The sequence below is a fragment of the Amblyraja radiata genome, chromosome 2, assembly GCF_010909765.2.
Source record: "Amblyraja radiata isolate CabotCenter1 chromosome 2, sAmbRad1.1.pri, whole genome shotgun sequence".
Taxonomy (NCBI): domain Eukaryota; kingdom Metazoa; phylum Chordata; class Chondrichthyes; order Rajiformes; family Rajidae; genus Amblyraja; species Amblyraja radiata.
In genome coordinates this window covers 116,363,883-116,389,963 of record NC_045957.1, presented here as the reverse complement: position 1 = coordinate 116,389,963, position 26,081 = coordinate 116,363,883, and the positions used below count along the sequence as shown (strand labels likewise).

General features: G+C 47.4%; 1 protein-coding gene across 1 annotated transcript in view; it reads left to right on the top strand.

The window, feature by feature from the left end:
* The first annotated feature begins 437 nt into the window (after positions 1-437).
* Positions 438-26,081, top strand: part of LOC116985293 — a 39,638-nt gene continuing 13,994 nt past the window's right edge. Inside the window, exons 1-3 of the mRNA XM_033039987.1 lie at positions 438-725; positions 1,317-1,329; positions 25,366-25,482. Of these exons, the coding sequence (XP_032895878.1) occupies positions 438-725; positions 1,317-1,329; positions 25,366-25,482 (418 nt within the window). The remainder of the gene's footprint in view (positions 726-1,316; positions 1,330-25,365; positions 25,483-26,081) is intronic.

Below are 26,081 nucleotides of genomic sequence, written 5' to 3'. Positions count from 1 at the left end.
CCTTCCGACACATTAACAGCAGCCCCGAGTTCCCGCAGTCCAATGGACTGGCCGAACGGGCTGTTCGGAGTGCGAAACAACTTAGGGAACGTTCCTACCTTGCCAAATCCGACGTATACCTGGACTTGCTCAATCTACGAAACATTGCATGGGACTCCATTCTAGGCTCTCCAGCCCAGCGACTAATGTCTCGCCAAACCCGTGCACCCCTGCCTGTCTCTCAGCAGCTGCCGCAGCCCCGCGTTCGCTCCGCGCCCGTGGTGCAGAAGCAGCTACAATTCAAACGAGACACACAGAAGCGTTTCTTCGACAAGTCCAGCAAGCCGCTCAAACCGCTTGCGCGTGGTCAAATGGTTCGCCTGCAAACCGACAAGGGCCATACACGACTGGAGGACATTTAGGGCCCGTCCAAAGAGCCACGTTTGTACCTGGTCGAAATGGACGGAGTCATCGGCAGACGCAACCGTCAACATATCCTTCCAGTGAAGGAACCGCGCCCTGCACCTACAGGTCCTGAGATCCCGCCTCTCGTGTTCGCTCCCACAGCCGTTCCAGCTACTCCACCACCAGCCGTTACTTCTGCCGCGGGTTCCCCGCGTCGGTTGTCGCCTGTGGCGTCTCCCACCAGGCCTGCCGGGTCGCCAGTCGTGTCCCCACTCCCGTCGCCCATCTGTTCTCCCGCGAAAGGAGGCGAGGCGGCCTCCTACCGCACGAAGACTGGACGGGTTTGCAGGCCACCCGTTAGATATGCCGATTTTGTATAATCCTGCTAGCATATCCTTAGCATCCCCGCCTTATATTGTTTAAAGCACCGTGGTTGCTTTATTTTCTACAAGAAGAGATGCAGATCAGCTATTACATGCTAGCCATTCATAGTGCTTTTCAGTAGTAGCCCCGCCTAATACATGCTTTATAGTATTAAGAATCCTCCTACGTAAGGCAGTAGATGTAGCAGCTCGGAGATGTAACTGCAGATCCTATGCTGTAAGTGCTTAATACAGATGTGTTGTATCTTTACGTGTGTTTGAGTCCTGCAATTACATATGCCTTTCATTATTCTGTAAGTTTCAATGAGGTCCCTCCTCAACCTTCTAAACTCCAGCGAGTACAGGCCCGGTGCTGTCAAACGCTCATCATATGTTAACCCACTCATTCCTGGAATCATTCTTGTAAACCACCTCTGGACCCTCTCCAGAGCCAGCGCATTCTTCTTCAGATATGGGGCCCATATTTGCTCACAATACTCCAAATGCTGCCTGACCAGCGCCTTGTAGAGCCTCAGCATTACATCTCTGTTTTTGTATTTCTGTCCACAGACAGGCATCACAGGTAGATAAGGTGGTCAAAAAAGCTTTTGGTATTGAGTATTGAGGTTGGGAGGTCATGTTGCAGTTGTATAAGACGTTGATGAGGCCGCATTTAGAATATTGTGTTCAGTTCAGGGCACCATGTTATAGAAAATATATTGTCAAGTTGGAAAGGGTGCAGAGAAGTTTTACGAGAATGTTGCCAGGACTCGAGGGTCTGAGCTACAGGGAGAGGTTGAGCAGGCTGGGTCTTCCTTGGAGCACAGGAGGATGAAGGGGTGATCTTATAGAAACATAGAAAATAGGTGCAGGAGTAGGCCATTCGGCCCTTCGAGCCTGCACCGCCATTCAATATGATCATGGCTGATCATCCAACTCAGTGTCCTGTACCTGCCTTCTCTCCATACCCCCTGATCCCTTTAGCCACAAGGTCCACATCTAACTCCCTCTTAAATATAGCCAATGAACCTTCTGTGGCAAAGAATTCCAGAGATTCACCACTCTCTGTGTGAAAAATGTTTTCCTCATCTCGGTCCTAAAAGATTTCCCCCTTATCCTTAAACTGTGACCCCTTGTTCTGGACTTCCCCAACATCGGGAACAATCTTCCTGCATCTAGCCTGTCCAACCCCTTAAGAATTTTGTAAGTTTCTATAAGATCCCCCCTCAATCTTCTAAATTCTAGCGAGTACAAACCGAGTCTATCCAGTCTTTCTGCATATGAAAGTCCTGACATCCCAGGAATCAGTCTGGTGAACCTTCTCTGTACTCCCTCTATGGCAAGAATGTCTTTCCTCAGATTAGGAGACCAAAACTGTACGCAATACTCCAGGTGTGGTCTCACCAAGACCCTGTACAACTGCAGTAGAACCTCCCTGCTCCTTTATAGAGGTGTATAAAATCATGAGAGGAATAGATCGGGTAGACGCACAGAGTCTCTTGCCCAGAGTTGGGGAAATCGAGGACCAGAGGATTTAAAGTGAAGGGGGAAACATTTTTTAGGAATCTGAGGGGTAACTTTTTCACGCAAAGGGTGGTGGATGCATGGAACGAGCTGCCGGAAGAGGTAGTTGAGGCAGGGACATTTGCAATGTTTAAGATGCAATTAGGCAGGTACATGGACAGGACAGATTTAGAGGGATATGGGCCAAACGCAGGCAAGTGAGACTAGTGCAGATAGGACATGTTGGTCAGTGTGCGCATGTTGGGCCGAAGGGCCTGTTTCCACACTGTATGGCTATAATTCTATCATTATGAGCTGATGAGCCTGTTTCCACACTGTATGACTTGTGGGCCGAAGGGCCAGATCCTGTGCTGTACCTTTCCATATTCTATGTACTTTATCCTGGAAATGGTGACTCTACAACCAGTTTCACATTACGTGCTTGCATTTATACGAACGTGTTCTATGAGCTGTAGGTAGACTCAAAATTCTGGAGTAACTCAGCGGAACAGGCAGCATCTCTGGAGAGAAGGAATGGGTGATGTTTCGGGTCGAGACCCTTCTTCATTTCACCTCTGGGTCAAGACCTTAAGCGATCTTATTTCCTGCCCACTGTCCTCCCAATTATTCTCTATCCTCGATGCCGTATCAAAGGCAGACTTGTCCATTTGTCCATTCATTCATTTGGTGCAATTGTTCACAAATAATGGAATGTTATCGTGTAACTGTACCCAGAGAATGTTACAGAGCGCCTGTATTGATATGTGACCCAGTCTTTTGTTGTGATATGGATATTGGCAATCTTGGATTACATTAGTGGGGAAAAACAATAGATATTTTTCTAAACAGATTAATCCGTGAAAGGATCACCACAAGATGATCCAGGTTAATTCCCGGGATGGCGGGACTGACATACGATGAAAGAATGGGTTGACTGTATTCGCTGGAATTTAGAAGGATGAGAGGGCATCTTATAGAAACATATACAATTATTAAGGGATTGGACAGGCTTAATTCTTAATATTAGGGGAGTCCAGAACCAGGGGTCACAGTTTAAGAATAAGGGGTAGGCCATTTAGGACTGAGATGAGGAAAAACCTTTTCACCCAGAGATTTGTGAATCTGAGGAATTCTCTGCCACAGAAGGCAGTGGAGGCCAATTCACTGGATGTTTACAAGAGAGGGTTAGATTTAGCTCTTACGGCTAAAGGAATCAAGGGATATGGGGAGAAAGCTGGAAAGGGGAGCTGATTTTGGATGAACAGTCATGATCACATTGAATGGCGGTGCTGGCTCGAAGGGCAGAATGGCCTACTCCTGCACCTATTGTTTACGTTTCTACAATAGAAGTGGGACAGAACTGGGAGCAGAGATACAATCTAGTACAGAAACGGCGGAGATTTCAAACAAGCACTTTGTATCACTCTTCATAAAGTAACATAATACTGCCAATGTAGCAGTTTTAAAGACGGTGATAGTAATGATATAGAGAATGCAGTTTAGTTTAGATTAGAGATACAGCGCGGAAACAGGCCCTTCGGCCCACCGAGTCCGCACCGACCAGTGATTTCCGCAAATTAACACTATCCTACACACATTAGGGGCAATTTACAAGTATACCAAGCTAATGAACCTACAAACCTGTACGCCTTTGGAGTGTGGGAGGAAACCCACGCGGGTCACGGGGAGAACGTACAAACTCCGTACAGACAGCACCCGTAGTCAGGATCATACCCGGGTCTCTGGCGCTGTGAGGCAGTAGCTCTACCCCTGCGCCACCGTAGAGTTATACAGCCTGGAAACAGGCCCTTTGGCCCAACTTGCCCACACCGACCGATATGCCCCAATCTAGTATGGGTGCCTACCCGCCTGCATTTGGCCCATATCACTCCAAATCTGTCCTATCCATGTACCTATCTAATTGCTTCCTAAAAGTTGTGATAGTCCCAGCCTCATCTACCTCCTCTGGCAGCTTGTTCCATACACCCACCACCCTTTGTGTGAACAAGTTACCCCTCAGATTCCTATAAAATCTTTCCCCCTTCACCTTGAACCTTTATTCTCTGGTTCTCAAATGATTCTAAACAATGATTTGAAATTCAGTATCATTACTTAATAAAAAAAAGACTGCTGGTGTACATGTTCTCCAGAGATGCTGCCTGACCCTGAGTTACTCCAGCATTTTGTGTCCATCATCAGTTAGAGATACAATACGAGCGATCACCCTGTACACTGGCTCTATTCTACACACTTGGGACCACTTTCCATTTTTATAGTCAAGTCAATTGTATTTCTACAGCACATTTAAAAACAACTCTCATTGACAAAAGTGCTTTACATCAGTGCAGGTACTAACGTGCTACACACAGTGGTACATAGATCAATAATACATACATAAATACATACATACAGCGCTCCCTCAGAGAACCTCAAGAAACGCTTGTGAGTAGAGATGTTTTAAGTCTAGACTTAAAGGAGTCGATGGAGGAGGCAGTTCTGATGGGAAGAGGGATGCTGTTCCATAGTCTAGGAGCTGCAACCGCAAAGGCACGGTCGCCCCTGAGCTTATGCCTAGACCGCGGGATGGTCAGTAACCCCAAGTCGGCCGATCTGAGGGACCTGGAGGTGGTGTGGTGGGTAAGCAGACTTTTGATGTAGGTGGGGGCAAGCCCGTTAAGGGCTTTGTCGACATAAAGGAGGATCTTGAAATTTATTCGGAACCGCACAGGGAGCCAGTGGAGAGAGGCCAGGATCGGGGTGATGTGGTCCCTTTTTCGGGTGCCCGTCAGGAGTCTCCCTGCGGCGTTTTGGACCAGTTGCAGGCGGGACAGGGATGATTGGCTGATGCCAGTGTAAAGGGAGTTGCAGTAATCTAGGCGGGAGGAGATGAATGTGTGGATGAGCTTTTCGAGGTCATCAAATTGGAGGAATGGTTTTATTTTAGCTATCGTCCGAAGCTGGAAGAAGCTAGCTTTTACCACAGCATTGACTTGTTTGTCAAATTTAAATGCTGAGTCAAATATCACGCCTAGGTTTTTGACGTGAGGTTTGAGTAAGGAGGTAAGGCTTCCAAGGCTGCCTGCTGTCATTTTGATGGAGTCTGAGGGGCCGAGTAGGATGACCTCAGACTTGCTCTCGTTTAGTTGGAGGAAGTTTTGGGCCATCCAACACTTTATATCCTCGAGGCAGTGCATAAGGCTGAGTAGATTAGATCGGTTGTTGGGTTTCAGTGGGAGATAGAGTTGTGTATCGTCTGCGTAGCAATGGAAGGAAATGCCGTGCCTTTGAATGACTTGGCCTAAGGGGAGCATATAAAGGGAGAAGAGAATGGGGCCTATGATGGAGCCTTGTGGAGCCCCGCAGCAAAGGCTAGCTGAGGAGGAGAAAGAGTTACCTATGTTTGTAGAGAAACTCCTAACTTTGAGGTAGGAGACGAACCAGCTCAGGGCAGTGCCATCAATACCAACCCCGTACCGGAGATGGTCAATTAGGATGGTGTGGTCGACTGTATCAAATACTGCGCTGAGGTCGAGAAGGAGCAGGATTTCACAGTTGCCGGAGTCAATGGTGAGAAGTAGGTCGTTATGTACCTTCAACAAGGCAGACTCTGTGCTGTGGTGGGCCCTGAAACCTGATTGGAAAATTTCCAGGATGGTATTTTGGTGTGGCAAGGCATTAGTTGATTTAGAATTACCTTTTCAAGGACTTTTGAAAGGAAAGGCAGTTTGGAAATAGGTCTGTAGTTGCTAGGCAAAGTGGGGTCTAGGTTAGGTTTTTCAGGAGGGGCTGGACCACCGCGTGCTTGAAGCAGGTTGGAACAGTGCCAGTGGCCAGAGAACTGTTGATGATGGCGAGGATGCTGGGACCGGCTATAGCAATGACATCCTTCAGAAGGGCAGTGGGGACAATGTCGAGGGGGCAGGTAGCAGGTTTCATAGTGGGGACCAGTTTTACAAGGGAGGGTAGAGTAACGGGTTGGAAACAGTCTAATTTAGAAGAACAGACCAATGAGACAGCTAGGTCACGAATGGGAGGGGAAATATTCGTTCTGATGTTCTTACCTTTGCTGGTGAAAAATGTAGTAAATTCTTCGCACTTAGCAGGGGACCCAGCTAAGCTGGTACTGGGGGCAAGACATATGACAGAGGTAATGGTACTAAATAGGACCTTGGAGTTATGGGGTTTTTGGAAATAAGGTCGGAAAGGTATTGTGTTCTTGCAGACTTTACTGCTTCCTGGTATTTGAGAAGATTGTTTCTCAGAAGTTCAAAGGAAATTTGAAGCTTATCAGATTTGTACTTCCGTTCTGTTTTTCTGCACTCGCTTCTTAGGGCTCTGATAGTGTCATTGTGTCAGGGCCAGCCTTTAGGCTTAGGCTTTTTCATTTTAAGAGGAGCAACAGAATCCAGGATGGAAGAGCAAGTGGTATTGAATAAAGAAATGAGGTTGTCAGTGCTGAGGTGAAGGGGAGAGGCCGCGATAGTGCAGATGTCGGGGGCGACTATGAGAGCCTCAGAGAACTTACTGGCAGTCGAAGAGTTTACGTAGCGGGATTAGCGAGCAGGGAGATGGGATTTTGAGGGAGAGAAAGGCAGAGAAGCATCGAGTATAATTGCACTATGATCAGACAGACACGCATCAATAATTTCTATATTACAAATTGGGAGACCAGACAAAATCACCAGGTCGAGTGTATGGCCAAGCTTGTGCGTGGGTCCAGTGGTAAGTAGAGTCAGATTGAAGGACTCAACCAGGTTCATAAATTCACTCACAAGAGGCTTTGTGGGACAGCAGACATGAATGTTAAAGTCACCAAGAATCAGGACCTGGTCAAATTTGGGCAACAAGCTAGCGATAAGATCAGCAAATTGTGAGATAAAGTCTTTATGCATTTTTGGTGGATGATACACAAGAACAATTAAAAGTGGACAGATTAGACCAACTATAATTAGTTGATGTTCGAAACTGGAGAAATGATCAGCGTTCAGGAGGCGGCAGCTGAAATGTTTCTTAAACACAGTGGCTCGGCCCCCACCACGACCGGAGAGCCTAGGCGAGCTGAAAAAGTTACAGTTATCAAGACAAGAGTTCCACGAGTAGAGCAAGTTCACCAGGATTAAGCCAGGTTTCTGTGACCAGTAAGAAGAAGTCCAAATAGCCTACAAAACTAGGAGGGAACTGGAATTCCAGGAATGATTCCAGGATCATTCCATTCCATGATTCCAGGAATGAGTTGGCTTGCATATGATGAGCGTTTGACAGCACTGGGCCTGTACTCGCTGGAGTTTAGAAGGTTGAGGGGGGACCTCATTGAAACGTGCAAAATAATGAAAGGCACAGATAGAGTGGATGTGGAAAGGATGTTTCCACTGGTGGGAGAGTCTAGGCCCAGAGGCCACAGCCTCAGAATTAAAGGGCGCTCTTTTAGAAAGGGGACGAGGAGGAATTTCTTTAGTCAGAGGGTAGTTAATCTGTGGAACTCATTGCCACAGAGGGCCGTGGAAGCCAAGTCAGTGGATATTTTTATTAAGGCAGTTATAGACAAAATTCTTGATTAGAACGGGTGTCAAGGTTTATGGGGTGAAGGCAGGAAAATGGGATTATGAGGCAGAGATCAGCCATGATTGAACTCAATGGGCCAAATGGCCTAATTCTACTCCGATAACTTGTGAACTGCAGATGCTGGTTTACACCAAAGATAGACACAAAATGCTGGAGTGACTCAGCGGGTCAGGCAGCATCACTGGAGAAAAGAACTAGGTGACGTTTTGGGTGGAGACCCTTCTTCAGGCTGACCTGCGGGAGGATGCGAGCGAGGTGCCAGTATGGAACGCGGGGCACGGAAGGAGAACTGTTGCAAATATGCTATGGATCGACTGTTGGTACGTGTGTATTCCGGGTTGGGTCAGAACCTGAACGTCAGGATCGTTGGACGCCCTGAGGCTTCCCCAAGTCCGAAGAAGGGTCTCGATCCAAAACGTCACCCGTTCCTTCTCTCCAGAGATGCTGCCTGTCCCGCTGAGTTACTCCAGCATCTTGTGTCTTTCCACAGTATCATCACAGCTGCTCTCTTTAACACTTCCATATTGCCAGTATTATGTTCCTTTGTGAAGACTGATACAAAGTACTCGATTGGTATCATTTCTGCACAAGATTGTTTCTCTGGTCCCAGTTCAGCCCACAACCTTTCCCGTGGTTATTCTTTCACAATTTAATCTCTTTAGAAAAATATTTTGTTTTTCTTTTTTTGTGTAAACCGAGAAAGCCGATAACCCTTTCACACAATGACAGGAGGATCACGCTATTTCCCCTGAGTGAAACAGTATTGTTTCTCGGTCGTTTCATGTAGTTTAATGTAGTTTAGAGATACAAAGAAAGTTGGAGGAGAGGAGGGCCAGGAGTATGGCTGTTAATAGGTGAACGCAGGCCGGTGGGGGGGGGGGGGGGGGGGGGGGGTGGGGGGTGGGGGTTCCTTGATAGGCAGATTGCTGGACAAAGGCCGGAGATGAGATGGCAAGTGTGAGCCCAATAAGGATAGAGTTGCGAATTGTGAAGCTTGAGGAGGGAAAGGTCGTGAAATGTGAAGCCGGTAGAAGAAATGGGGGGGGGGGGGGGGGGGTAGAAACCAGTGCAAGGTCAGCCAGGGGTCAAGGAAGGGGTAGAGATGTAGAAGCAAGGAACTGCAGGTGCTGACAAATACACAAGAGGACACAAAGTGCTGGAGTAACTTCAGGGGAGTGAAGTTGGGGGGGGGGGGGAAATTGAGACTAATCCAACTAGCTTTACATCAGTAATTTACTTTATTGTATTGTATTGTATTGTATTCAAATTTATTGTCATTGTCTCAGTTAGAGACAACTATATAGAGATATAGCACGGAAACAGGCCCTTCCGCCCATCGAGTCCGCACCGACCAGTGATCACCCCGCACACCGGCACAATCCCACACACTCTTGGGACAATTTCACAATTTTATCAAGCTATTTAGCCTGCAAACCTGCACGCCTTTGGAGTGTCAGAGGAAACCGGGGCACCAGGAGAAAACCCACGCGGGTCGCGGGGCGAACGTGCAAACTCCGTACAGGATCGAACTCGGTTCTCTGGCGCTGTGAGGCAGCAACTCGACCGCTGCGCCACCGTACGTCCAGAGATACGGTCTGACCCGCTGAGTTACTCCAGCACTTTGTTTTTGTTTCTCTGTGTTGAGGGATGTGGGCCGAACGCAGGCAGGTGGAACTACGGTAGACTAGTGCAGCTGGGACGTGTTGGCCGGTGTGGGCAAGTTGAGCCGAACGGCCTGTTTACACTCTGTATCACTCTGTGACTCTAAGTGTTTACAAACCTGTGTCTCTGGCGCTGTAAAGGGGCTGTCCCACTTGGGCGACCTAATCCGCGAGTTCCGGCGAGTTTGCCCTCGACTCATACTCGCAGCATGGTCGACACGAGGTCGTAGGAGGTCTTTGTAACTCTCCTTCATGCTCAAGAGTAGAACCCGTGTACTCGAGGCCTCAGATAGGTTGCGGTGTTTTTTTCAATATGCTAAAAAATGACCACGAGTAAAAAAACGTTGCTATGGAAAAAATCTAAAAAATGTTTTTACTCGTAAGTTTAGTCGTAGTAGGTCGGCATGTTAGTCGTAGGTAATCGAGGGTAGTCGAAGGTAGTCGTAGATAGTCGTCATCATAGTCGAAGGGAGATCGAAGGAGGTCGTCTTCACTCTCCACTATTCGGTGTCCAATTTTCACGAAGTTAGTCGTAACTAGACGAAGCTGGTCTTCAACATAGTCGAAGGAGGTCGAAGGAAGTCTTCAACATGTCATTTTTTCAAACTCTTCTAAACTCGCCAATTAGGTCGCTCAAGTGGGACAGCCCAGTAAGGCAGCAACTCTACCTCTGCGCCACCGTGCCACCCTTCTAAGTCTAATGTCTTCAGCAGGAGGATGTCGCCTGGGCCCATCAGGTTTTCCCCACCATTCAATACAATTGTAGCTGACCTGATCCAGGCCTCGTCTGTGCTTCTTCCCCAAGCCGCTGATTCTGCAAAAATCTATCCACCTCTTAAATACTGACAAAGAACTCACTTGAAATACTGACAAAGAACTCACTTGAAATACTGACAAAACTCAGAATTCCAGAGATTCACTGCCCTCTGCGACAAGAATTCTAGCGATGTGCCACCCTCTGTAAGAAGAATGCAGGCTTAGTTTACAGATAAAGTTTAGAGATACAGCACAGAAACTGGCCCTTCGGCCCACCGAGTCCGCATTGACCAGCGATCCCCGCACACTAACACTATCCTACACACACACACACACAATTTACAAGTATACCAAGCTGATTAACCTAAAAACCTGTACGTCTTTGGAGTGTGGGAGGAATCTGGTGATCTCTGAGAAAACCCACGCAGATCACGGGGAGAACGTACAACTTCTGTGCAGACAGCACCCATAGTCAGGATCAAACCCAGATCTCTAGCGCTGTGAGGCAGCAACTCTACCGCTGTGCCACCGTGCCACCAGAAGGTGTGTAGCATAGTGCAAGTGCATGGGGCAATCGCTGGTCGGCGTGGGCTCGGTGGGCCGAAGGGCCTGATTCGGAAGGGCCGAAGGGCCAGGCTACTGGCGGGAGAGTCTACGACTAGGCGTGATAAACTCAGAATGAAAGGACGTTCCTTGGGAAGGTGATGAGGAGGAATATCTTTAGTCAGAGGGTGGTGAATCTGTGGAATTCTTTGCCACAGGAGGTTGTGGAGGCCAAGTCAATGGATGTTTTTAAGGCAGAGATGGACAGATCCTGGGATGGATAGAACACCAGGTGTCAGGGGTTACAGGGAGAAGGTAGGAGAATAAGGTTCAGAGGGGAAGATAGGTCAGCCATGATTGAATGACGGAGTAGACTTGATGGGCCGAATGGCCTAATTCTGCTCCTATCACTTATGACCTTGACTTATTCAGTGCTGCACCTCTGAAGTCATAAGGTCATAAGTGATAGGAGTAGAATTAGGCCATTCGGCTCATCAGCTCCTGGGCGCACAAGTTGCTGAACCAAGCCACGATGCAACCGGTCAGCATGCTCTCTACTGTGCACCTGTAGAAGTTCGAGAGAGTCCTCCTTGACAAACTGACTCTCCGTAATCTTCTCAGGAAGTAGAGGCGCATATGTGTGCCTTCTTTATAATTGCATCAGTGTTCTCGGACCAGGAGAGATTGTCAGAGATGTGCACGCCCAGGAATTTGAAGCTCTTGACCCTTTCCACAATCGACCCGTTGATATAAACCTATCACTCTCCATACATTGCCCCGTCTCCACCTGTGCCAGTTTCCATCCCCCTCCCCGCACCATTCCAATCAGTCTGAAGAAGGGTCCCGACCCAAAATGTCACCTGTCCATGTCTTTGTTTAGTTTACAGATACAGGTCACCGAGTCCGCGCCGACCATCGACCCCCCCGCACACCAACACTACCCTACACACACTAGTGACAATTTTACATTTACACCAAGCCAATTAAACTACAAACCTGCGCGTATTTGGAATGTGGGAGAAAACCGGGGATCCCGGAGAAAACCCGCACAGGTCTCGGGGAGAACGTACAACCTCCGCAGTTTGTAGACAGCACCCGCAGTCAGGATCAAACCCGGGTCTCTGGCGCTATGAGGCAGCAACTCTACCGCTGCGCCACCATGCCGCCCAGTGATCACACAGAGATACGGCCTGGCCCGCTGAGTTACTCCAGCACTTTTGGGGTTTTTTTCTGTGTTGGGGAAGTGTGTGAGGGATGTGGGCCAAACGCAGGCAGGTGGGACTAGTGCAGTGTAGACTAATGTAATATAGGCGTAGAAACATAGAAAATAGGTGGAGGAATAGATGCAGCCCTTAGAGCCAGCACCGCCATTCAATATGATCATGGCTGATCATCCAAAATCAGTTCTCCGTTCCTGCCTTCTCCCCATACCCCTTGATTCCGTTAGCCCTTAGAACTATAGTTAACTCTCTCTTGAATACATCAAAGATGTAGCTGGGACATGTTGGCCGGTGTGGGAAAGTTGGACCGAAGGGCCTGTTCCCACATTGTATGACTCTTACAGATTTGCTTTGTGAAGGGCTTTGTTCTGAACTAATTTCCTCTTCTATGGGTGGGTGGGGGGAAAAAACGGAATGCTGGGACCGGCTATAGCAATGACATCCTTCAGAAGGGCAGTGGGGACAACATCGAGGGGGCAGGTAGCAGGTTTCATGGTGGGGACCAGTTTTACAAGGGAGGATAGAGTAACGGGTTGGAAACAGTCTAATTTAGAAGAACAGACCAATGAGACAGCTAGGTCACGAATGGGAGGGGAAATATTCGTTCTGATGTTCTTACCTTTGCTGGTGAAAAATGTAGTAAATTCTTCGCACTTAGCAGGGGACCCAGCTAAGCTGGTACTGGGGGCAAGACATATGACAGAGGTAATGGTACTAAATAGGACCTTGGAGTTATGGGCGTTTTTGGAAATAAGGTCGGAAAGGTATTGTGTTCTTGCAGACTTTACTGCTTCCTGGTATTTGAGAAGATTGTTTCTCAGAAGTTCAAAGGAAATTTGAAGCTTATCAGATTTGTACTTCCGTTCTGTTTTTCTGCACTCGCTTCTTAGGGCTCTGATAGTGTCATTGTGCCAGGGCCAGCCTTTAGGCTTAGGCTTTTTCATTTTAAGAGGAGCAACAGAATCCAGGATGGAAGAGCAAGTGGTATTGAATAAAGAAATGAGGTTGTCAGTGCTGAGATGAAGGGGAGAGGCCGCGATAGTGCAGATGTCGGGGGCGACTATGAGAGCCTCAGAGAACTTACTGGCAGTCGAAGAGTTTACGTAGCGGGATTAGCGAGCAGGGAGATGGGATTTTGAGGGATAGAAAGGCAGAGATGCATCAAATATAATTGCACTATGATCAGACAGACAGGCATCAATAATTTCTGTATTACAAATTAAGAGACCAGATGATAGCACCAGGTCGAGTGTATGGCCAAGCTTGTGCGTGGGTCCAGTGGTAAGTAGAGTCAGATTGAAGGACTCAACCAGGTTCATAAATTCACTCACAAGAGGCTTTGTGGGACAGCAGACATGAATGTTAAAGTCACCAAGAATCAGGACCCGGTCAAATTTGGGCAACAAGCTAGCGATAAGATCAGCAAATTGTGAGATAAAGTCCTTATGCATTTTTGGTGGATGATACACAAGAACAATTAAAAGTGGACAGATTAGACCAACTATAATTAGTTGATGTTCGAAACTGGAGAAATGATCAGCGTTCAGGAGGCGGCAGCTGAAATGTTTCTTAAACACAGTGGCTCGGCCCCCACCACGACCGGAGAGCCTAGGCGAGCTGAAAAAGTTACAGTTATCAAGACTAGAGTTCCACGAGTGGAGCAAGTTCACCAGGATTAAGCCAGATTTCTGTGACCAGTAAGAAGAAGTCCAAATAGCCTACAAAACTAGGAGGGAGCTGGAATTCCAGGAATGATTCCAGGATCATTCCATTCCATGATTCCAGGAATGAGTGGGTTAGCATATGATGAGCGTTTGACAGCACTGGGCCTGTACTCGCTGGAGTTTAGAAGGTTGTGGGGGGACCTCATTGAAACTTGCAAAATAGTGAAAGGCACAGATAGAGTGGATGTGGAAAGGATGTTTCCACTGGTGGGAGAGTCTAGGCCCAGAGGCCACAGCCTCAGAATTAAAGGGCGCTCTTTTAGAAAGGGGATGAGGAGGAACTTCTTTAGTCAGAGGGTAGTTAATCTTTGTGAAGGGCTTTGTTCTGAACTAATTTCCTCTTCTATGGGTGGGCGGGGGGAAAAAACGGAAGTGTTTTTTCTATATCTACTTCCACAAATCTTTTAATATTTAAACCACAATCAACCTTCTAGTTTCGAAGTTTTAAAAATGGAGCGATGTATCTGCAGATAAAGGAGCATGTTGGTGTCCAATTGATTATCATTCTGCAGAATTAGTCAGAAACCAAGCAAATGTCTTCCTGTGGAACATTTAGTTGTTTAGCTCAGAGGACCAGATGTTACGTTAGTGTTGGCGTGTGCCAAACTGCCGAGGGGAGTGGTCGCCCTGCCTCACAGTTGGTCCACACCAAATGTTCCCAAAGAATCCTTCTTTAGACCTTCGACCTATCCTCAGACTAGACTTATCGAGACTAAATGATCCCAGGAATGAGTCGGGTTAATCTATGATGAGCGTTTGTTGGCGCTGGGCCTGTACTCGCTGGAGTTTAGAAGAATGAGGGGGGGGGGGGGGAACCACATTGAAACATACAGAATAGTGAATGGCTTTGGATCGAATGGATGTGGAGAGGATGTTTCCACTGGTGGGAGAGTCTAGGACCAGAGGTCATAGCCTCAGAATTACTTATGACCTTATGAGTTTAGATATACAGCACAGAATAAGTTATATAAGGTTATAAGTGATAGGAGCAGAATTAGGCCATTTGGCCCATTGTCTAATCTGTCATTCAATCATGGGTGATCTATCCATCTCAACCCCATTCTCCTGTCTTCTTGCCATGACCTCTGACACCCGTACTAATCAAGAATCTATCTATCTCTGCCTTAAAAACATCCACTGACTTGGCCTCCACAGCCTTCTGTGGCAAATAATTCCACAGATTCACCACCCTCTGACTAAAGAAATTACTCATCATCTCCTTGCTAAAGGAACGTCCTTTAATTCTGAGGCTGTGACCTCTAGTCATAGACTCTCCCACCAGTGGAAACATCCTGGCCCTTCGCAATCTGGACCTTCGGCCCACCAAGTCTACGCCGACCAGCGTTCACCCCGTGCACTAGCACTATCCTACACACCTTCTTGCGGCACGGTGGCGCTGCGGTAGAGTTGCTGCCTCACAGCGCCAGAGACCCGGGTTTGATCCTGACGACGGGTGCTGTCTGTACGGTGTTTGTACGTTCTCCCCGTGACCTGCGTGGGTTTTCTCCGCGTGCTCCGCTTTCCTCCCACGCTCCAAGATGCACAGGTTTGTAGGTTAATTGGTTTCGATCAAGCTGTATATTGTGCCTTGCATGCAGGATAGTACTAGTGTACGTGGTGATCGCTGGTCGGCGCAGATTCGGTGGGTAAGGGCCTGTTTCTGCGCTGTATCTCTAAGCTAAACTGTTAATTTGGCTCTCCTCAAAGAGTGAGCCTAAGGGTGGTATTTGATGCAACAGAGTGGCAGGAAATTATAAGGCTTGTACTGATAGTGTGTGGTTAGTGGTCTAACTGTATTATGGATGGTTACATGATGCTTGCTGAAATGATAACTAAATGAACCAGGGGCCACAGTTTAAGAATAAGGAGTAAGCCATTTAGAACGGAGACGAGGAAACACTTTTTCTCACAGAGAGTTGTGAGTCTGTGGAATTCTCTGCCTCAGAGGGCGGTGGAGGCCAGTTCTCTGGATACTTTCAAGAGAGAGCTAGATAGGGCTCTTAAAGATGTCGGACTCAGGGGATATGGGGAGAAGGCAGGAACGGGGTACTGATTGTAGATGATCAGCCATGATCACATTGAATGGCGGTGCTGGCTCGAAGGGCCGAATGGCCTACTCCTGCACCTATTATCTATTGTCTTGTTTTCACAGGATGAGTTTAGTTTATCGTCACGTGTACCGAGGTACAGTGAAAAGCTTATGTTGCCTGCCAACCAGTCAGCGGAAAGACAATACATGATTACAGTCGAGCCGCCCACAGTAGCAACGTTACAATATTTTGAGATTTTAAAAATCAAGTCTGCAATTTATCACATCAGATAAAGCATAAAAAGAAGTTTAATTTGACACCTAATTCGCTTTCATATCTTCAGTATTAAAAACGTTTTGGCCATTTTCATACTCGGAAATTAGCATCTTGATCCCTATTGCTTTTCCATTGACAATACAAAAGCTGTGATCGAGGACAGTCAAAAGCCCATAACTTTCTTAAAAATTAGGAGAACTGAAAGAAATTTTCAGTTATTATAGATTGATATAGACTTAAACAATGCAGACATTATAAATGGCAAAAATAAACAAAGTGCTGGATTAACCCAGTGGATCAGGCAGCATCTCTGGAGAACAAAAGTTCATAGGAGAATAAATTAGGCCGTTCAGCTCATCGAGTCTACTCCGCCATTCAATCATGGCCGACCTATCTCTCCCTCCTAATCCATTCTCCTACCTTCTCCCCACAACCGCCGACACTTCTGGGGACAGAGTTTAAGGTGAGAGGGGTGGGGGGGGGGGGAAGATTTAATCAGAACCTGAGGGGCAACGTATCGTGGGGGGTAGATGTTTTGAGTGGCCGGAGAAGGTAGTTGAGGCAGTGAAATGTGGACACAAGCAACTGCAGATGCTGGTTTCCAAAAAAAATCCTCCACATATCACTGAAGCCACTCAGCAGGTCAGGCAGCATTGCTAGAATATTTTGATGGGTGATATTTCAGGCCGTGACTCTTATTCACCCTGAGATGTTACCTACACTGGTCATCCAGAAACGCTGCCTGACCGGCTGAGTTACTCCACCATTTTATTTAACAAACCCAGCTGCTCCATTCTCTCAGCATATGACAGTCCCGCCATCCCGGGAATTAACCTTGTAAAGTAAGCATGCAGAGACAGCAGGCAGTGAAAAAAGCGAATGGCTTGTTGGCCTTTATAACAAGAGGAATCGAATATAGGAGCAAAGAGGTCCTTCTGCAGTTGTACAGAGCCCCAGTGAGACCACACCTGGAGTATTGTGTGCAGATTTGGTCCCCTAATTTGAGGAAGGACATTCTTACTATTGAGGGAGTGCAGCGTAGGTTTACAAGGTTAATTCCCGGGATGGCGGGACTGTCATATGCTGAGAGAATGGAGCAGTTGGGCTTGTACACTCTGGAGTTTCGAAGGATGAGAGGACCTCATTGAAACATATAAGATTGTTAAGGGTTTGGACACGCTAGAGGCAGGAAAGATGTTCCCGATGTTGGGGTGTCCAGAACCAGGGGACAAAGTTTAAGAATGAGTAAGCCATTTAGAACGGAGAGTGGTGAGTCTGTGGAATTCTCTGCCTCAGAGGGCAGTGGAGACAGGTTCTCTGGATGCTTTCAAGAGAGAGCTAGATTAGATTAGATTAGATTAGATAGCCTTTATTGTCATTCAGACCAAAGTCTGAACGAAATTGCAGCAGTCATACATACAATACAATACAATAAAAAACAACAATAAACACATATTAACATCCACCACAGTGAGTCCACCCAGCATCTCCTCACTGTGATGGAGGCAAAGGTCTTTAGGTCTGCAGTCTCTTCCCTTCTCTTCTCCCTCTGCGTTGAGGCGATCCCCCACCGGGCGATGTTAAAAACTGTCCCGCGGCTCAAGCCCCGGGGTGGTCGAAGCTGCCGCCCACCAGTCCTGCTGACGCAGCCGCTGGCCCGCGGCCGAACCCCGGACTCAGGCCGGGTAGGGCTCTTAAAAAATAGTGGAGTCAGGGGATATGGGGAGAAGGCAGGAACGGGGTACTGATTGGGGATGATCAGCCATGATCACATTGAATGGCGGTGCTGGCTCGAAGGGCCGAATGGCCTACTCCTGCACCTATTATCTATTGTCTATTGTTTTCACGGGATGAGTTTAGTTTATCGTCACGTGTACCGAGGTACAGTGAAAAGCTTATGTTGCCTGCCAACCAGTCAGCGGAAAGACAATACATGATTACAGTCGAGCCGCCCACAGTAGCAACGTTACAAAATTTTGAGATTTAAAAAATCAAGTCTGCAATTTATCACATCAGATAAAGCATAAAAAGAAGTTTAATTTGACACCTAATTCGCTTTCATATCTTCAGTATTAAAAACGTTTTGGCCATTTTCATACTCGGAAATTAGCATCTTGATCCCTATTGCTTTTCCATTGACAATACAAAAGCTGTGATCGAGGACAGTCAAAAGCCCATAACTTTCTTAAAAATTAGGAGAACTGAAAGAAATTTTCAGTTATTATAGATTGATATAGACTTAAACAATGCAGACATTATAAATGGCAAAAATAAACAAAGTGCTGGATTAACCCAGTGGATCAGGCAGCATCTCTGGAGAACAAAAGTTCATAGGAGAATAAATTAGGCCGTTCAGCTCATCGAGTCTACTCCGCCATTCAATCATGGCCGACCTATCTCTCCCTCCTAATCCATTCTCCTACCTTCTCCCCACAACCGCCGACACTTCTGGGGACAGAGTTTAAGGTGAGAGGGGTGGGGGGGGGGGGAAGATTTAATCAGAACCTGAGGGGCAACGTATCGTGGGGGGTAGATGTTTTGAGTGGCCGGAGAAGGTAGTTGAGGCAGTGAAATGTGGACACAAGCAACTGCAGATGCTGGTTTCCAAAAAAAATCCTCCACATATCACTGAAGCCACTCAGCAGGTCAGGCAGCATTGCTAGAATATTTTGATGGGTGATATTTCAGGCCGGGACTCTTATTCACCCTGAGATGTTACCTACACTGGTCATCCAGAAACGCTGCCTGACCGGCTGAGTTACTCCACCATTTTATTTAACAAACCCAGCTGCTCCATTCTCTCAGCATATGACAGTCCCGCCATCCCGGGAATTAACCTTGTAAAGTAAGCATGCAGAGACAGCAGGCAGTGAAAAAAGCGAATGGCTTGTTGGCCTTTATAACAAGAGGAATCGAATATAGGAGCAAAGAGGTCCTTCTGCAGTTGTACAGAGCCCCAGTGAGACCACACCTGGAGTATTGTGTGCAGATTTGGTCCCCTAATTTGAGGAAGGACATTCTTACTATTGAGGGAGTGCAGCGTAGGTTTACAAGGTTAATTCCCGGGATGGCGGGACTGTCATATGCTGAGAGAATGGAGCAGTTGGGCTTGTACACTCTGGAGTTTCGAAGGATGAGAGGACACCTCATTGAAACATATAAGATTGTTAAGGGTTTGGACACGCTAGAGGCAGGAAAGATGTTCCCGATGTTGGGGAGTCGAGAACCAGGGGACAAAGTTTAAGAATGAGTAAGCCATTTAGAACGGAGAGTGGTGAGTGTGGAATTCTCTGCCTCAGAGGGCAGTGGAGGCAGGTTCTCTGGATGCTTTCAAGAGAGAGCTAGATTAGATTAGATTAGATTAGATAGCCTTTATTGTCATTCAGACCGAAGTCTGAACGAAATTGCAGCAGTCATACAATACAATACAATAAAAAACAACAATAAACACATATTAACATCCACCACAGTGAGTCCACCCAGCATCTCCTCACTGTGATGGAGGCAAAAGTCTTTAGGTCTGCAGTCTCTTCCCTCCTCTTCTCCCTCTGCGCTGAGGCGATCCCCCACCGGGCGATGTTAAAAACTGTCCCGCGGCTCAAGCCCCGGGGTGGTCGAAGCTGCCGCTCACCAGTCCTGCTGACGCAGCCGCTGGCCCGCGGCCGAACCCCGGACTCAGGCCAGGTAGGGCTCTTAAAAAATAGTGGAGTCAGGGGATATGGGGAGAAGGCAGGAACGGGGTACTGATTGGGGATGATCAGCCATGATCACATTGAATGGCGGTGCTGGCTTGAAGGGCCAAATGGCCTACTCCTGCACCTATTGTCTATTGTCTATTGTCTATAAACCTACGCTGCACTCCCTCAATAGCAAGAATGTCCTTCCTCCAATTAGGGGACCAAATCTGCACACAATACTCCAGGTGTGGTCTCACTAGGGCTCTGTACAACTGCAGAAGGACCTCTTTGCTCCTATATTCGAGCAATATTTGTTATAAAGGCCAACATGCCATTCGCTTTCTTCACTGCCTGCTGTACCCGCATGCTTACTTTCATAGACTGATGTACAAGGTCCCCCAGATCCCATTGTACTTCCCCTTTTCCCAACTTGACGCCATTTAGATAGTAATCTGCCTTCCTGTTTTTGCAACCAAAGTGGATAACCTCATATTATCCGCATTAAACTTCATCTGCCATGCATCTGCCCACTCCCCCAACCTGTCCAAGTCAACCTGCATTCTCATGTCATCCTCCTCACAGTTCACACTGCCACCCAGCTTTGTGTCATCTGCAAATTTGCTAATGTTACTTTGAATCCCGTCATCCAAATCATTGATGTATATTGTAAATAGCTGCGGTCCCAGCACCGAGCCTTGCGGTGCCCCACTAGTCACTGCCTGCCATTCTGAAAGGGACCCATTAATCCCCACTCTTTGTTTCCTGTCTGCCAACCACTTCTCTCTCCATGTCAGCACTCTACCCCCAATACCATGTGCCCTAATTTTGCCCACTAATCTCCTATGTGGGACCTTATCAAATGCTTTCTGAAAGTCCAGGTACACTACATCCACTGGCTCTCCCTTGTCCATTTTCCTAGTTACATCTTCAAAAAATTCCGGAAGATTAGTCAATCATGATTTCCCCATCGTAAATCCATGCTGACTCGGACCGATCCTGTTACTGCTATCCAAATGTTCGGCTATCTCATCTTTTATAATTGACTCCAGCATCTCCCCCACCACCGATGTCAGGCTAACTGGTCTATGATTCCCTGTTTTCTCTCTCCCACCTTTCTTAAAAAGTGGGATAACATTAGCTACTCTCCAATCCACAGGAACTGATCCTGAGTCTATAGAACATTGGAAAATTATCACCAATGCTTCCACGATTTCTAGAGCCACCTCCTTAAGTACCCTGGGATGCAGACCATCAGGCCCTGGGGATTTATCAGCCTTCAGTCCCATCAGTCTATCCAACACCATTTCCTGCCTTATGTGGATTGCCTTCAGTTCCTCTGTCACCCCAGATCCTCTGGCCACTACTATATCAGGGAGATTGTTTGTGTCCTCCTCAGTGAAGACAGATCCAATGTACCTGTTCAACTCATCCGCCATTTCCTTGTTCCCCATAATAAATTCACCTTTTTCGGCCTTCAAGGGTCCAACTTTGGTCTTAACTAATTTTTTCCTCTTCACATACCTAAAGAACTTTTATTATCCTGCTTTATATTCTTGGCTAGCTTACCTTAGTACCTCATCTTTTCTGCACATTTAACCAACAAATCCTATACGTCTTTGTAGTGTGGGAGGAAACCAAAGATCTCGGAGAAAACCCACGTGGTCACGGGGAGAAGGTACAAACACGGTGTAGACAGCACCCACAGTGCGGATGGAACCCGGGTCTCTGGCGCTGTGAGGCAGCAACTCTTCCGCTGTGCCACCGTGCCACCCTGTTCCACTGTGTAGAATCATAGAAACAGAAAATAGGTGCAGGAGGAGGCCATTCGGCCCTTTGAGCCAGCACCGCCATTCGTTGTGATCATGGCTGATCGTCCCCAATCAATAACCCGTGCCTGCCTTCTCCCCGTATCCCTTGATTCCACTAGCCCCTAGAGCTCTATCTAACTCTCTCTTAAATCCATCCAGTGATTTGGCCTCCACTGCCCTCTGTGGCAGGGAATTCCACAAATTCACAACTCTCTGGGTGAAAACGTTTTTTCTCACCTTAGTCTTAAATGGCTTCCCCTTTATTAAAGACTGTGGCTCCTGGTTGTGTGACTCATTGACTAAACAGCCATGCTGGGTCTTTGACATTGTAACCTTCAGCATCTATTCAAGTGCTGTAGCATTCAGAGGGAATGTAAACACGGTTTATAAGCAGTGTTGGCAGAGTGATAGCAGTAAAAAAAACAACCAAACAGAGCAGAAGAACAAATATCCAAATTACATAAATTCAATATTGCCCTTTTAATCAGTAATCGTAACCTTCGGAAGGACATTTTAGTGAGAGTCACGTGCGGGACGAACAGCTGACAGCCTTACTACACTGTGTAGGGCAGTCACGGTGGTGCAGCGGCAGAGTTGCTGCCTTACAGCAAATGCAGCGCCGGAGACCCGGGTTCCATCCCGACTACGGGTGCTGTCTGTACAGAGTTTGTACCTTCTCTCCGTGACCTGCGTGGGTTTTAGACAATAGGTACACGAGTAGGCCATTCGGCCCTTTGAACCAGCACCGCAATTCAATGTGATCATGGCTGATCATCCACAATCAGTACCCCGTTCCTGCCTTCTCCCCATATCCCCTGATTCCACTATCTTTAAGAGCCCTATCTAGCCAAACAAATTATTCATGTATAGGAAGGAATTGCAGATGCTGGTTTAAACTGAAGATATAAGACACAAAATGGTGGAGTAACTCAGCGGGACAGGCAGCATCTCTGGAGAGAAGGAATGGGTGACGTTTCGGGCCGAGACCCTTCTTCTGCAGACGTTAGGGGGGGGGGGGGGGGGGGGGGAGATACAGAGATAAGGATGCGTAAGGAGTGAAAACAGGATAAAGGGAATGAAGATCAAGGAAAATGTAGAATAGATCATTGTTAGCTGGGAGAAGGTAACAACAAAGTAATTGGAGATAAAATGTAGTCGGAGACAGTAAGACTGGTCGGAGAACTGGGAAGGGGAGGGATGGAGAGAGAGGGAAAGCAAGGGTTACTTGAGTTAGAGAAGTCAATGTTCATATGCTGGGGTGTAAGTTGCCCAAGCAAAATATGAGGTGCTGTTCCTCCAATTTGCGCTAGGCCTCACTCTGACATTTTCCTTGATCTCCATTCCCTTTGTCCTATTTTCACACCTTAAGTTCAAGTTCAAGTTACATTTATTGTCACATGCACCCTTGGTACAGTGAGATTTGAATTACCATTCAGCCACACAAATAAAAAGAACACAATACACATCCTAAACAAATTATTTATTTCTATTTTAGTGAATGTGGAATATTGCAGTGAATGTGGAATGTGTGCAGGGAGGTAAGAGATGGTCTTGGCATCATGTTCGGCACAGACATTGTGGGCCGAAGGGCCTATTCTCGGTCTGTACTATTCTATGTTCCATGTTCTCAGCCTGCACTTAAAGCTGTTTTCAGATCCACATGTTTTGCCGATAATTGGAGACTAACATGGCGGCACGATGGCGCAGCGGTAGAGTTGCTGCCTCCCGGTTTCCAAACACTTTAACTCCCCATCCCGTTCCCACACTGACCTTTCTGTCCTGGGCCTCCTCCAGTGACAGAGTGAGGCCCAGCGCAAATTGTAGGAACAGCACCTCATATCTCGCTTGGGCAGCTTACACCCTAGCAGTACGAACGTTGATTTATCTCATTTCAAAACCCTTGCATTCCTTCTCTCTTCCTCCCCTCCCCCCCCCTACCCCCTCACACTAGTCATCTTACTAGTTCCACTGTTCGCATCCCTTCGTTATCACCTCTTCCCCAGCCAACAATGGGCCACTATGGGCTCCACCCTCCCTTGGTCATCTGTTGCCAGCCTTGCTTCGTTCTGGCCTTTTCTCACCTCCATTTCCTAACCTCTCTACTTTCAGTCTGAAGAAGGGTCCCCACACGAAACGCCACCCATCCTTTTTCTCCAGAGATGCTGCCTGTCCCGCCGAGTTACTCCAGCCTTTTGTGTCTATCTTCTGTGTCAACCAGCACCTGCAGTTCCTATCTACACAAACTAAACTACATGTCTGGGGTACGGCAAATGCAAACAGTGCATTTCCAAATCGGCCGGAGGCGTTTACTTTTAAGAACATTCCAAGCGATTTGAAAGATTAGCGAAGAAAGATTTTTGTTTAGTTAGTATAGTTTACTACTAGCTCTCACAGCTTCTGGCTGCTGCTTCTCTCCTGCCTTCCCGGAAATCATTTGAACCGGGCCTTTGGCGCTCTTTTTTAATCTTCTTTCCCTCTGACTCACCTACTTCCAGCCAATACTAGCTGCTGAGTTTCTCCAGCATTTTTGTGTACCACCAATACTAGTTCTCACTGCTTCTGGCTGCTGCTCATCTCCGACCTTTATCGAAACACTCGGACTAGTGCAGCTGGGACATTGTTGGCCGGTGTGGGCGAGTTGGGCCAAAGGGCCTGTTTCCAAACTGTATCACTCCATGTCTCTTTGTCAATAGACAATAGGTGCAAGAGTAGGCCATACAGCCCTTCGAGCCAGCACCGCCATTCAATGTGATCATGGCTTATCATCCACAATCAGTACCCCGTTCCTGCCTTCTCCCCATATCCCCTGACTCCGCTATCTTTAAGAGCCCTATCTAGCTCTGTCTTGAAAGTATCCAGATAACCGGCCTCCACCGCCCTCTGAGGCAGAGAATTCCACAGACTCACAACCTTCTGTGTGAAAAGGTAGACAAAAGTGCTGGAGAAACTCAGCGGGTGCAGCAGCATCTACGGAGCGAAGGAAATAGGCAACATTTAGGGCCGAAACCCTTCTTTGGACCGATGCAGGGTGGGGGGTGGGTGGGGGGGGGGGGAGGAAGAAAGGAAAAAGGAAGAGGAGGAGCCCAAGGGCTGAGGGAGAGCTGAGAAGGGGAGGAGACAGCAAGGGCTACCGGAAATTGGTGAATTCAATGTTCCTTCTTAAACACTCTGTGTGAAAAAGAGTGTCTATGTTTCTATGTCTCTTTTATTTATTGTCATGTGTACCAAGGTGCAGTGAAAAGGTTTTGTTGCATGTTAACCAGTCAGCGGAAAGACAATACGTGATTACTATCGATCCATTTACAGTGTATAGATACATGATAAGGGAATAACGTTTAGTGCAAGGTAAAGCCAGCAAAGTCTGATCAAAGATAGACCGAAGGTCACCGATAAGGTAGACAGTAGTTATGGACTGCTCTATTCAGTTGCCTGATAACAGCTGGGAAGAAACTGTCCCTGAATCTGGAGGTGTGCTTTTTCACACTTCTATAGCTTAATTTAGTTTAGAGACACAGCGCTGAAACGGTCCATTTGGCCCACTGAGTCCGTGCCGACCAGCGATCGCTGCACACGAACACTGTGCTACCCACACACTAGGGACAATTTACACATACACCAAGCCAATTAACCTACATACCGGCACGTCGTTGGAGTGTGGGAGGAAACCGAAGATCTCTGAGAAAACCCACCCAGGTCACGGGGAGAACGTACAAACTCCGTACAGACATCGCCCGTAGTCGGGGTCGAACCTGGATATCTGGCGCTGCAAGTGCTGTGAGGCAGCAACTCTACCGCTGCGCCACCGTGACCGTCCGATGGGAGAGGGGAGAAGAGCGCCATTTTATTTGAGTTCACCAAGTTGCACTCTTTCGCTTAATAGATGCACCAGGAGCAGATCCCAATGCTGAGTGGGAAGGCAGCATCCGATCCATTAAGTGGCTGGACCAGACCAAAGTCACCCACAACGGCTGCAAAGGTAAACACACTCATAAGTTCATAAGTTCTAGGAGCAGAATTAGGCCATTCGGCCCATCAAGTCTACTCCGCCATTCAATCATGGCTGATTTATCTCTCCCTCCTAACCCCATTCTCCTGCCTTCTCCCCATAACCCCTGACATCCGTACTAATCAAGAATCTATCTATCTCTGCCTTAAAAAATATCCACTGACTTGGCCTCCACAATGTTCTGCGGCAAAGAATTCCATAGATTCACCACCCTCTGACTAAAGAAATTCCTCCTCATCTCCTTCCTAAAGGAACGTCCTTTAATTCTGAGGCTGTGTCTCTGGTCCCAGATTCCTGCACTAGTAGTAACATCCTTTCCACATCCACTTTATCCAAGCCTTTCTATGAGTTACTCCTCTTCCTCCGAAACTCCAGCGAGTACAGGCCCAGTGCCGTCAAATGCTCATCATATGTTAACCCACTCATTCCTGGGATCATTCTCGTAAACCTCCTCTGGACCCTCTCCAGAGCCAGCACATCCTTCCTCAGGGATGGGGCCCAAAATTGTTCACAATACTGTACTCGCTGCACCGAAGAGTAACAACGCTGTGACTTCTCATCAGAATAAA